The 13,058-nt window shown below is 40.5% G+C and overlaps 1 protein-coding gene across 1 annotated transcript; it reads right to left on the bottom strand.

Moving 5' to 3' along the window:
- Positions 1 to 12,137: 12,137 nt before the first annotated feature.
- Positions 12,138 to 12,648, bottom strand: LOC107132076 (NADH dehydrogenase [ubiquinone] 1 alpha subcomplex assembly factor 4-like). The gene has a single exon (XM_015461733.3). The coding sequence runs from the start codon at positions 12,586 to 12,588 to the stop codon at positions 12,181 to 12,183; it is 408 nt and encodes a 135-aa protein (XP_015317219.1). The 5' UTR covers positions 12,589 to 12,648; the 3' UTR covers positions 12,138 to 12,180.
- Between the last annotated feature and the right edge of the window lie 410 nt (positions 12,649 to 13,058).

Here is a 13,058-nt window from a genome sequence, read left to right as displayed (position 1 = left end):
ATGACTTTATGCAGTTTGGACAGCTACCCTGGGCAGTTTTTCTGTAAACCAGAGGTTCAGTTCAGTTCAGTTCAGTCTCTCAGTCGTGTCCGACTCTTTGCGACCCTGTGAATTGCAGCATGCCAGGCTTCCCTGTCCATCACCAACTCCTGGAGTTCACTCAGACTCATGTCCATCGAGTCAGTGATGCCATCCAGCCATCTCATCCTCTGTCGTCCCCTTCTCCTCCTGCCCCCAGTCCCTCCCAGCATCAGAGTCTTTTCCAATGAGTCAACTCTTTGCGTGAGGTGGCCAAAGTACTGGAGTTTCAGCTTTAGCATCATTCCTTCCAAAGAAATCCCAGGGCTGATCTCCTTCAGAATGGACTGGTTGGATCTCCTTGCAGTCCAAGGGACTCTCAAGAGTCTTCTCCAACACCACAGTTCAAAATCATCAACTCTTCAGCGTTCAGCATTCTTCACAGTACAACTCTCACATCCATACATGACCACTGGAAAAACCATAGCCTTGACTAGATGGACCTTCAGAGAAGGCAATGGCAACCCACTCCAGTACTCTTGCCTGGAAAATCCCATGGATGGAGGAGCCTGGTGGGCTGCAGTCCATGGGGTCGCTAGGAGTTGGACACCGTTGAGCGACTTCACTTTCACTTTTCACTTTCATGCACTGGAGAAGGAAATGGCAACCCACTCCAGTGTTCTTGCCTGGAGAATCCCAGGGAATGGCGAGCCTGGTGGGCTGCTGTCTGGTGTCACACAGAGTCGGACACAACTGAAGCGACTTAGCAGCAGCAGCAGCAGCAGCAGCTGCAGACGGACCCTTGTAACCAGAGGTTAACAAACTGTAATTCACAGGCTAAATCCAGCTAACCCCTGTCTTTATAAATAAAGTTTTATTGGATCATAGCGATGCTCATTCATTTACATATTGTCTATGGCTACAAAAGCAGAGTTGAGTTTTTGCAACAGAGACAGTATGTTGTGCAACACACATCAAAAATATTTACTGTCTGGCCCTTTATAGAAGAAGTTTACCAACCCTGCCTCAAAGCAATAGATCAGGGATCCAGGCTCCTTTAATCATGGTTCCACCAAGATGGAGTCTTTCACTTCTAGCCATTCAGACAAAGAGAATAAATTGTCACTGTAGGCATACTGTCTACTTTACTACCGTTTTCTGGAAGTGATACATTCTACTTCTCACAGTTCATTGGATAAAACCAGACACATGGCCAAAAAAAAACACAAAGTATGGTAGGAAATACAGAGGCCACTTTAAAAGTTTCTATTAAATTAGAGAAATAAAGTTAAAATGCAGAATTTCAAAGAAAAGCCCATATAACATTGATAATAGAAATATTCACAGCCTTAAATACTAAAATTGATAAAAATGAAAGCATGAAAATAAATATACAACTCAAAAAGGAAAAAAAACTGACAAAGCCAAAAGAACAGAATTCTAAAAAATAGAGTTAATGAATGAATTAATATACAAATAGGTAAGCTGGCTTCTTGACAAAAAAAAATAGACAAACTAGGACCTAAACAAATGAAATGAAAAAAGGAAAAACCTGAATAAAAATGATTGCTTATGGCAATAAGGTAAAAGGAGTATGTACAGAGAAAAGGGATGGAAGTAGCTCTTCCCTGAACATAGTTTTTAAAAAAACTTTTGACTTTGAATGTTGTAAATGTCTTATCTACACAAAAATCAATTTCTACCAAAAAGAAAAGTATGCAAAACTTAAAACTGAGCACAGAAAACCTAATTTCATATGAAATTGGTAATAATCACACAAAGAAAAGAGTCATTCAAGGGATTTTGTTCATTGATATCTCTACATTCTCATATGTTTACAGAGCATATACAGACAGATTTGTGTGTTAAGATAAAAAGAACAGCAAAGAAATCTTAAACTTAATTCAGTCATTTAAAATAATGAGAATATTAGTAGTGCAATTTTTGCAATTGTATGTATATTGTAGAATAAGCAAGGAAGTAAATAATCTTTTGGGGAAGCAAAATTTTAAGTGTTAGAGGAAAAAAAATAGAGAAATTAAAAAAAAACTCTGTAGTATTAAATTTGAATTGGAAATATATTTGAACTGTTTAGTTCATATTAATATATGCTAGCTTTATCCCTGAAAGATATATTAGAAGCAATGACATCCCAGTTGTATTGAAGATAGATAGCACTCAGATCTTGATTCTTGATGTATAAGAATCATTTCCCACTAGAAAGAATCTACATGGAAAACTGGCTGAATCTATGTCTGTGTCATGGAAAATAAAAGGGAGGCCTGAATGATTTTAGGCTAGAAAGCAAGCAAGGGCTAAAAGAATAATGGGGACATGTCAAAAGGATTCAGAAGCTGGGACTTCTCTGGTCCAGGGGCTAAGACTCCGAGCTCCCAATGCAGGGAGCTTGGGTTCAATCCCTGGTCGAGGAGCTAGCTCCCAAAAGCCAGGACTAAAGGTCTGTAGTTCTGCAACTAAAGAAAAAAAAAAAAAAAAGATCCCACACGCCACAATTAAGATGATATGGGGAGGGAGGAGAGAGGAGGGTTCAGGATGGGGAACACATGTATACCTGTGGCGGATTCATGTCGATATATGGCAAAACCAATACAATATTGTAAAGTTAAATAATAAAATAAAATAAAAAGATTCCTCACAGCCAAATAAATAAGTATTTTTAAAAAGGGATACAGAGCCAGTGTTAAAGGTCCCACACTGCCCCAAATCCCCAAAATCACAGGTCAGTGACAACAACTGTAGTCAGGCAAGTGGAGGCATGAACATTTCTGGGCTACCTTCAGGGGAGGACCCCAGGGTCTCATGGCGTAAGATCAGGGTCATGAGTTATTATTAATAAAAGGAGGGCTGGCAAGACTAGACAGGTTGTCAGGGCTCCAGTCAAGGCCCTGGTATTCTAGGGGCTTAATCTGAGAAGGAACTCAAGGTAAACTCAGGAATAGGACAGCAGTAGCAAGGCTTACAGACTGGGCTAGTGGGAAAGCCACAGTTCAAGTTATCTCCAGTGACAGCTCACCCAGGCCTGCCAGCCATTACAAACTGGAACAACTGTAGAAACCACCAGTCATTAGGACTTATAATAAATCTTGATTCTCATTAGCAGGATATTCTAGGAGAACCCTGGTCAGACCCCTCTTACAGTCCTTAAATGTCCCGAACAGTCTCCACAGATACACCATCTTTGTTCTGTCTTTCAAGAGACGAATGAGTTCGCATTTAACTACTCAAAATGTGGTCCATGAACCAGCAGCATCAGCATCACCCAGGAACTTCTTAAAAATACAAATCGTAGGTTTCACCACAGACCTAATGAGTCTGACTCTTCATTTTAACAATATCCCCAGGTGACTCTTATGTGAAAGTTCAAGCAGCACTGGTTTGGCAGGCACTTGGAGGAACTTAGCTGAAAGTCGTGGGTCACGAGAATGTCACAGAGCTATGGAGGATGGTTCCTGGTATTCCTCCATATGATCCATCAAGTGTGCACCCCACTCTCATCACTTTTCCTCCCACAAATCCATATCACTGGCTTGGAAACAGATGCTTTCCACCTGTGAGAATGTGAGATGAATTAGAATAGAGCTTGGGGAGGGATGGAAAGAGGGAAGTGTGTCAAGAGAATAGTAATTACACTGTTGATAGGTAAGGAAAAGGGCTGGCTGATATGGCTGGAAAAGAGACAAGTAATTTCATCTGAAATTTCCTTTTAATCATGGCTTCTTATATACCAAAGTCCTAGCCTAAAGGATTGGCTCTTAATCCCAGAATCACAAGGCTTGAGGATATGCCACCAGGATAAACTAAGGCAGGTTATATAAAGTCTCTGTGTATTAGTCTCCTCATCCATGAAGTGGGACAATGACAGTACCTACCACATAGGGCTGCTTGGAGATTAGACAAGTCAAGTAGCTGCCTGACATTACATGGCCTCTAACGTCCAGCTGTGATTTCAAGTCAGCCATATGGCTCCAGCATGCATCAGTGTTTCTGAACTGCTGTGCTGTGCTGCCACTGAAACATGAAAAGAGAAGAACTGAGAAGCTGTCCCTCCTTCAATCATAGCTTTGATGAATAGATCTTCTTCCCTTGTAATAATCCAGAATCTTTATGAAGCCTATGAATTTTTCTGTCTGTTGTGAAAAGCTCAACCTGTATTTATCCACCCACCCCATCACTGTGGCCACATTCTGAGCACAGTGGGGACTTCAGTCACTTAATTCTCAGTTAATCAGAGTATTTGAGGCCAGGATTTAAAAAAAAGTTTTGTTAGTGACCACATCAGGTGACTTGGAAAGTCATGCTTTTGTTAATTTACAATACAGGGAATCTCAAGGCTTAATTTTCTGAACTAAAGTGAACTAGCTTCATGTAATGCTGATGTTTATGCCTGTTGATAACAACTATCAAAGCAATACAAGGCAAGGAGGAGAAAAATTCAATAAAGAGTTCATAAAGTGAAGACACTTGTGAGGCTAAAACAGGGAGAACTGAAGTGCCATGTGATAAACAAACCAATAAGCTTTAATTGATCAAACAGAACCAGGCCATGGAGCTGTGTGACACTGGTGAGTAACTCCATCCCTCTGAGCTTCTATTTCACCATCTCTAAAGTGTGGCTAATGCCAATTCATAGAGATTTTGTGAGAGTTCCAGGAGACTAGCTATGTAAAGTAGTTGTATAGAGCCTTACAGATGATTGTTGTTCAGTTACTAAGTCATGTCTGACTCTGCAATCCCATGGACTGCAGCACACCAGGCTCCTCTGTCTTTCGCTGTCTCCCAAAGTTTGCTCAAACTCATGCCCGTTGTGTAGGTGATGCCATCCAACCATCACATCCTCTGTCTCAATAAGTGGTAGGTGGCATCCCTTTGGACTTTTAATGCTAACAATACTAGATAGTCAAGGAGTTAATACATGCAGGTCTGTACTCACAACATCCAGGTGTAGAGGCTGCATAAAGCCAGTGCTTTTATTTAGTGAAAAATATACTTGGTAAAAGTAATATGTACAAACACACATTGTTTGTGCTAGCTGCTCCTTATTTACAGAGCAAATGAAAGGGGAAATTAAATCTCCACTTGAAGACCTTCTAGACAGCTAAGACCGGAGGAAGCAATGGCACCCCACTCCAGTAGTCTTGCCTGGAAAATCCCATGGACGGAGGAGCCTGGTAGGCTGCAGTCCATGGGGTCGCTAAGAGTCAGACACGACTGAAGTGACTTAGCAGCAGCAGCAGACAGCTAAGACAGCACAATAATAAACCTAAGAGAAAAATTATCAAATACAAAGGGAAGCCTTTTAGCAATAGGTTTGAAGTCAAGGATGAAATGGTAACATCACCTTGAATTCTAAGCTTTACCTTGTACACAGGTACACTGCTATCCTGTTGTCATTTCAGATAACACTAATGACTAAAACTTAGAATAAGATCTAGAATGTGGTAAACACTGGAAGTATTTTATATCCATTAACTTTGTTGTTGTTCAGCCACTAAGTCGTATCTGACTCTTTGCAATCCCATGGACTGCAGCACTCCAGGCTTCCCTGTCCTTCACCACCTCTTGGAGCTTGTTCAAACTCATGTCCATTGAGTCAGTGATGCCATTCAACTATCTTGTCCTCTGTTGGCCCCTTCTCCTTCTGCCTTCAATCTTTCCCAGCATCAGGGTCTTTTCCAATGAGTTGGCTCTTCACATCAGGTGGCCAAAGTATTGGAGCTTCAGCTTCAGCATCAGTTGTTCCAATGAGTATTCAGGGTTGATTTCCTTTAAGATTGACTGGCTTGATCTCCTTGATGTCCAAGGGACTTTCAAGGGCCTTCTCCAACACCATAGTTCAAAAGTATCAATTCTTTGGCGCTCTGCCTTCTTTATGGTCCAACTTTCACATTTGTACATGACTACAGATATCTATTAACTTATTTAGTACAATAACAACCATACCCAGGCAGTCATTTATTTCATCATCCTCATTTTATAAATGGGGCTTCTGGGCCACAGAGAGGTGAAGTAATTTACCCAGGGCCACACAGCTGGATAGGGGTAAAGCTGGAATCCAACACCATAAAGTCTTCTCTAGAGTCCAGGTCTTAGCCTGAGGCCATGCCACATTAGATGTTGAATCCATTTCCCATCACACAGAGAATACCATCTGCTTACGTAGATTAAGGGCTTCCCTGGTGGTTCAGCGGTAAAGAATCTGCCTGCCAACTGACCCGGCAAGAGCCCACATGCCATGAAGCAACTAAGCCCGTGCACCTCAACTCCTGAGTCTGTGCTCTGGAGCCCGTGCTCCACAACAAGAGAAGCCACCACAGTGAGCAGCCCCTGCACTGCAACTAGAGCTTAGCGCCCACTCACTGCCACTACAGAAAGCCCACACAGCAATGAAGACCCAGCACAGCCAAAAATAAATAAATGAATAATTTTTAAAAAGAAAGATTAAGTGTTGACAGTTTTTTTTTTCCCCTGTAAAATACAAAGTGATATAACCAACATGGAAGCAGTGCTGGGAAAACAATGGTTCAGAATTCACTCCATTTAATGTGGAGTATTTTATTGCTGTTAGGTTCGCTGTCTCAGTTTCCACATGGCCAATAATAACTCAGAGCTTCTATGGATATGCTATTCTTTACCACTCCTTGGGCCCTGAGTAGCTCGAAGGCTCGTCAAGCCAGCTGCAAAGTGTAGCTAATCAATTACAGCAGCCAGAAATAGTATATATTCATGAGTACAGCCCTGGCCTTTAACCTACAGTGCAAGACCATTTCAGAAGCTAGAAAACCAAACCTTGCAGCTCCACCTCAACTTTCACCCTGATTTCCCATTCTCATCTGCCCCAGAGAAGTCATTTTCAGCTTAGTCTCTTGCTGATAGTCATCTGCGTCACAAAACTATTACCTGCCATGAGCCTTCCTACTTAACTCAATGTGTTCTCAGCCTGATAACCGAGACTGCTAGGGAGTCGCTGAGGACTAGAGTTAATAGGGAGACTCAATTGCCTTTCACCCAGAGGGGGCTGCTTACAGGTCAGTGCTGAGATAATCAGCCAAGCAGCTTATGCCTTAGCCATCCCTGCTGCTGCCACTGGTTGTTTCCTAACTTGGGAAAATTCAAAAACATTTATTGACAAATAAAAGTGACAACTGAAATGCTAGGAAAGCTCTCTCCTTATTTTATTCACCGAGATTGGACACTGCAAGTAACATTTCCCCAGACAGGGTTTTGTTTTTCCTTCCAATTCCTGCTTTCAAATATTTTATGTTCACTTTCAGTCTTTGAGACTGAGAAACAATGTCAACAACAGCTTTCCCAGCCCGAGATAGCCATGACTTGATCTGCAAAAGAAAATGTCAGTGATAATAAAGCCTAATTGATTGCCTATGAGGAAAAAGATGTGATTCATGCTTTTATACATTTTTAAGGTCTTAAATTTATTTTATCTCTTCCTAAGCCAAGAAGTATTTCTATAGAACTGTTACATAAACACAGCTTCATTCTAGGTATTGTGGTTTATACAGAATGTATCTTTATCCAATATATACCAGATATGTTACACACTAAAATTCAAATAATAAAGACAATCCTGCCATCTCAGGTTTTGATTATCAGCTACATACTTCTCCACTGTCTGACTTTCAATCTCACCTAGAATCACAGATTACACACAAAAGAGCTACTGTTCTGGGGAAAGACCCCTCAAAGGAAAAAAGGAAATTTATCAAAGTGTCTTCCTACTCTTTATTCTCTGTTTGTCCAATGGAAGGAGAAACAGAAGGATGGAATGTTTTTCACTGTATGAAGAAGTATTAGTCACTCAGTTGTGTCTGACTCTTTGTGACCCTATGGACTGTAGCCCGCCAGGCTCCTGTGTCCATGGGATTCTCCAGGCAAGAATACTAGAGTGGTTGCCATTTCCACCTCCAAGAGATCTTCCCAACCCAGGGATCGAACCTCAGTGTCCTGCATTGCAGGCAGATTCTTTACCATCCGAGCCACCAGGGAAACAGGTCTTAAACATCAATATGATAATATTTGCAAAGAAAATACCAACATCTATGTCAATAAAAATTCTCAGTAAACTAGGAATAAAAGGAAACAGTCTCAAATTTGTAAAGGACATCTTTGAAAAATCTAAATAATATCATACTTATCATTTAAAAAAGTAGAATTTTTTTTCAATTGAAAATAGAGTTTTGGGCAATCTTTAGATTCAATGCAATCCCTATCAAGCTGCCAACAGTATTTTTCACAGAGCTAGAACAAATAATTTCACAATTTGTATGGAAATACAAAAAACCTCAAATAGCCAAAGAAATCTTGAGAATGAAGAATGGAACTGGAGGAATCAACCTGCCTGACTTCAGGCTCTACTACAAAGCCACAGTCATCAAGACAGTATGGTACTGGCACAAAGACAGAAATATCGATCAATGGAACAAAATAGAAAGCCCAGAGATAAACCCACGCACCTATGGACACCTTATCTTTGACAAAGGAGGCAAGAATATACAATGGAGAAAAGACAATCTCTTTAACAAGTGGTGCTGAGAAAACTGGTCAACCACTTGTAAAAGAATGAAACTAGACCACTTTCTAACACCATACACAAAAATAAACTCAAAATGGATTAAAGATCTAAACATAAGACCAGAAACTGTAAAACTCTTAGAGAAGAACATAGGCAAAACACTCTCTGACATACATCACAGCAGGATCCTCTATGACCCACCTCCCAGAATGTTGGAAATAAAAGCAAAAATAAACAAACGGGATCTAATTAAAATTAAAAGCTTCTGCACAACAAAAGAAACTGTAAGCAAGGTGAAAAGACAGCCTTCAGAATGGGAGAAAATAATAGCAAATGAAGCAACTGACAAACAACTAATCTCAAAAATATACAAGCAACTCCTGCAGATCAATTCCAGAAAAATAAACGACCCAATCAAAAAATGGGCCAAAGAACTAAATAGACATTTCTCCAAAGACAACATACAGATGGCTAACAAACACATGAAAAGATGCTCAACATCACTCATTATCAGAGAAATACAAATCAAAACCACACTGAGGTACCATTTCACACCAGTCAGAATGGCTGCGATCCAAAAGTCTACAAGCAATAAATGCTGGAGAGGGTGTGGAGAAAAGGGAACCTTCTTACACTGTTGGTGGGAATGCAAACTAGTATAGCCACTATGGAGAACAGTGTGGATTCCTTAAAAAACTGGAAATAGAACTGCCTTATGATCCAGCAATCCCACTGCTGGGCATACACACCAAGGAAATCAGAATTGAAAGAGACACGTATACCCCAATGTTCACCACAGCATTGTTTATAATAGCCAGGACATGGAAGCAACCTAGATGTCCATCAGCAGACAAATGGATAAGAAAGCAGTGGTACATATACACAATGGAGTATTACTCAGCCATTAAAAAGAATACATTTGAATCAGTTCTAATGAGGTGGATGAAACTGGAGCCTATTATACAGAGTGAAGTAAGCCAGAAAGAAAAACACCAACACAGTATACTAACGCATATATATGGAATTTAGAAAGATGGTAATGACAACCCTGTCTGCGAGACAGCAAGAGACACAGATGTATAGAATAATCTTTTGGACTCTGTGGGAGAGGGAGGGGGGAATGATTTGGGAGAATGGCATTAAAACATGTATAATATCATATAAGAGATGAATTGCCAGTCCAGGTTCGATGCAGGATACAGGAAGCTTGGGGCTGGTGCACTGGGATGACCCAGTGGGATGGTACGGGGAGGGAGGAGGGAGGAGGGTTCAGGATGGGGAACACGTGTACACCTGTGGCGGATGCATGTTGATGTATGGCAAAACCAATACAATATTGTAAAGTAAAAAAAAAAAGAAAGAAAATAGAGTTTTTCCTGTAAGGTCTTAAAAAAGGCAAAGATATCCACTCTCACTACTCTATTCTACATTAGACTGGAGATTCTAGCCAGCACAATAAGGCAAGAAAATAGAAAAGTCATGAAGATTAGAAAAGAAGAATTAAAACTATCTTTATTAGTGAAGCTGAGCAGGACCCTGTGGGATTCCTGGGTATTTTCTGAGTACCTCATCCCTTGTTTGTAGGGAACAGACTTCAGCCTCCATAACCTTTCCTGAGTTCCAAAGAGCAGGTGTGAACAGTTATTAATCAGAGAAAGGCGGGGGCGGGGGGGGGGGGGTGGATGCAGAGAAAAGGGAGGAGGAGCAGCCAAGAAACAATAGTGCAACCTTGGGCAGGATCCTGTTTCTGCCTCAAGGGATATGCATAACAGTATCTTTGTGCTCTTTACAGAACTAACCCCCTCCCCCCGCCCCCGAACAAACGGATTTACCATTCTTCATTCCAGACAAGAACTACCCGAGGCCAGATTAAGGAAATGCAAGCCCTGTTGATCCTTATTGGCAACCCAACCTTGAACCATTGCTATAAAATTCCTCACCAAATCCTCCCAGGTTGGGACACACAGTTTTTGAGGACAGGAACCCACTGTGTCCCCCTTTGCCTGGCAAAGCAGTAAAGCTATTCTTTTCTACCTCACCCAAAACTCCATCTCCAAGATTCAATTCGGTACCAGGGCACAGAGACTGAGTTTACAACATTATTAACAGATGATATAATTGTCTGTGTAGAAAATCCTATATTATCTTTTTAAAAAGGGTACTAGTATAAGTGAGATTACCAAAGTGGCAGGATACAAGTTTATATAAGTCAGTTTGGGTTGTCATAACAAAATACATAGACTGGTATGTGTGTGGGGAGGCAGGAAGTGATGCTTAAAAACAAAAATGTATCTTCTCCCAGTTCTGGAGTCTGGATGTTCAAGTTTAGGGTGCCAGCAGGGTGGGGTTCTCCTGAGAGTTCTCTTCCTGACTTGCAGATAGCTACATTCTTGCTGTGCAGGCTCTCTCTCTTCCACTTCTTATAAGGCCACTAATCCCATCATGATGGCTCCACTATCATTAACTAATCTAACCCTAAATCCCTCCCCAAAGCCCTATCTCCAAATATGATCAAATTGGAGGTTATAGGTGAAACATAAGAACTTGAGAGGTGGTAGATAATATCAACATACAAAAATCAGTTATGTGTATATGTGTGTATAATACACACAAATATACAATTGGGAAATGAAATTAAAGAAATAAAACTATTTACAATAGCATAACTATATGAAATTCTTGGGGATAAATTTGAAAACAAATATTTGCAAGACCTGAAAACTATAAAATATTGCTGAGGGAAATTGAAAAAGATCCCAGTAAATGGAGAGATATATCATATTCATTGATTGGAAGAATCAATATTCTTAAGATATCAATTCTCCACAAGCTGACCTATACATTTAACACAATCTCAATTCACTCAGTTAATCTGTGTGTGTGTGTGTGCACATGTGTGCAAGAGCACTTGTGTGTTTGAAAAATAACAAGCTGATTCTAAAAAAGATTCAGAACAGCCGTAACAACTTTAGAAAATGAAAACAGATTGGAGAGAGCACGCCCTACCTGATTTTAAGATTTAGTCTAAAACTACAGTTAAGAGAGCATGATATTGATATAAATATAGACAGATAAATGAAACAGAACAAAAATAGGCCCACACAAATATGATGCAATGATTTTTGACAAAGGTACAAAGTCAAATCAAGGGGAAAGGATGGCCTTTTTAACAGATGATGCTGAAATAATTAAATATCCATATAGGAAACAAATTTCCTTGACCTAAACTGTATCAGTTTTCTATGGCTGCATAAAAAAATTACCTCAAACTTTTTCTTTTTTTTGCTTAAAATACAGTAACTTTTATTTACAGTAAATTTATACATGTGCTGATTAGTCATGCTGATATTGCATAAGAACACAAACTAAACCATACTAAAGTTTAAAAGAAAGAAAAATCAATCCTATCAGCCATCCTGAAAATTCAGAAGAGTTCATAAAAAGCAAGCTCTCACAAGGAGGGAGCTCAACACAATTGGTAACTTATATAATTTAACATGCTACAAATGAAGAAAATAAACAGGGCATGGGGATGAGGACAGGAAAAGTCCTGTCAAGATTCTCTTCATTTTGCTTGTATTGCTTTCTTCCCTTAGGAGGGGAAGATTTTTTACTTAAAAAGTAACAAAATATTTGAGAAGGGAATTTACATCTTGCTGTTCTAGATGGTATTTGTCAGCTATTTTCTTAGCAGTCCATGTGTCTGGATAAAGTTTATGACTATTGAGAAGTGTCAATGCCACTAAAATGGAAATTTTACCTTTGGGAATGTTCTTAACGTTCATCATGTCAAACTGATGGTCTTTTGGCAACCTGAACTCCTTAGGCTTCTGACGTGTTCCAGCATCCTTTACCTGCAAAGAAGACATGGGATCTTGGGAATCAACATACACATCTTTTAGTAATGACAGCAGTTTGTCATCTTTTCTATCAATTTCTCCCTTAATTTCTGGATGGCTGCTCATCTGCTCTCGCAGGAGGTTCTTGGTGGAAGGGTGCCTGGGAGTGGGGGAGGGCTTCATTCTGCTGATTTCCTATTCAGCTTGGTTCTCTAGGTTGAAATTCCTGATGGTGCAAGCCCCCGCAGGCCCCATTTCTTCACAACATGATGCCCTAAGTTACACCACACGTGGTTAAACACCCGCGCAGGCGACCTCCAGGACACACCAGAGCATGCGCAAGTATGGGGGCGACCCCTACCTCAAACTTTTGTTGTTGTTCAGTCACTCAGTCATGTCTGTCTCTTTGCAATCCCATGGACTACAGCACTCTAGGCTTCCCTGTCCTTCATTATCTCTCCGAGCTTGCTCAAACTCATGTCCACTGAGTCAGTGATGCCATTCAACCATCTCATCCTCTGTTGGTCCCTCTCCTCCTGCCTTCAACCTTTCCCAGCATCAGGGTCTTTTCCAGTGAGTTGACTCTTCACATCAGATGGCCAAAGTTTTGGAGCTTTAGCTTCAACATCAGTCCTTCCAATGAGTATTCAGGG

The sequence above is a fragment of the Bos taurus genome, chromosome X, assembly GCF_002263795.3.
Source record: "Bos taurus isolate L1 Dominette 01449 registration number 42190680 breed Hereford chromosome X, ARS-UCD2.0, whole genome shotgun sequence".
NCBI classification, from domain to species: domain Eukaryota; kingdom Metazoa; phylum Chordata; class Mammalia; order Artiodactyla; family Bovidae; genus Bos; species Bos taurus.
The sequence above is the reverse complement of the archived record's forward strand: the minus strand, read 5'-3'. Positions and strand labels throughout refer to the sequence as shown.

Coding starts and splice junctions, on each gene's coding strand:
- LOC107132076 (XM_015461733.3), bottom strand. CDS start 12,588: ATGAAGCCCTCCCCCACTCCCAGGCACCCTTCCACCAAGAACCTCCTG.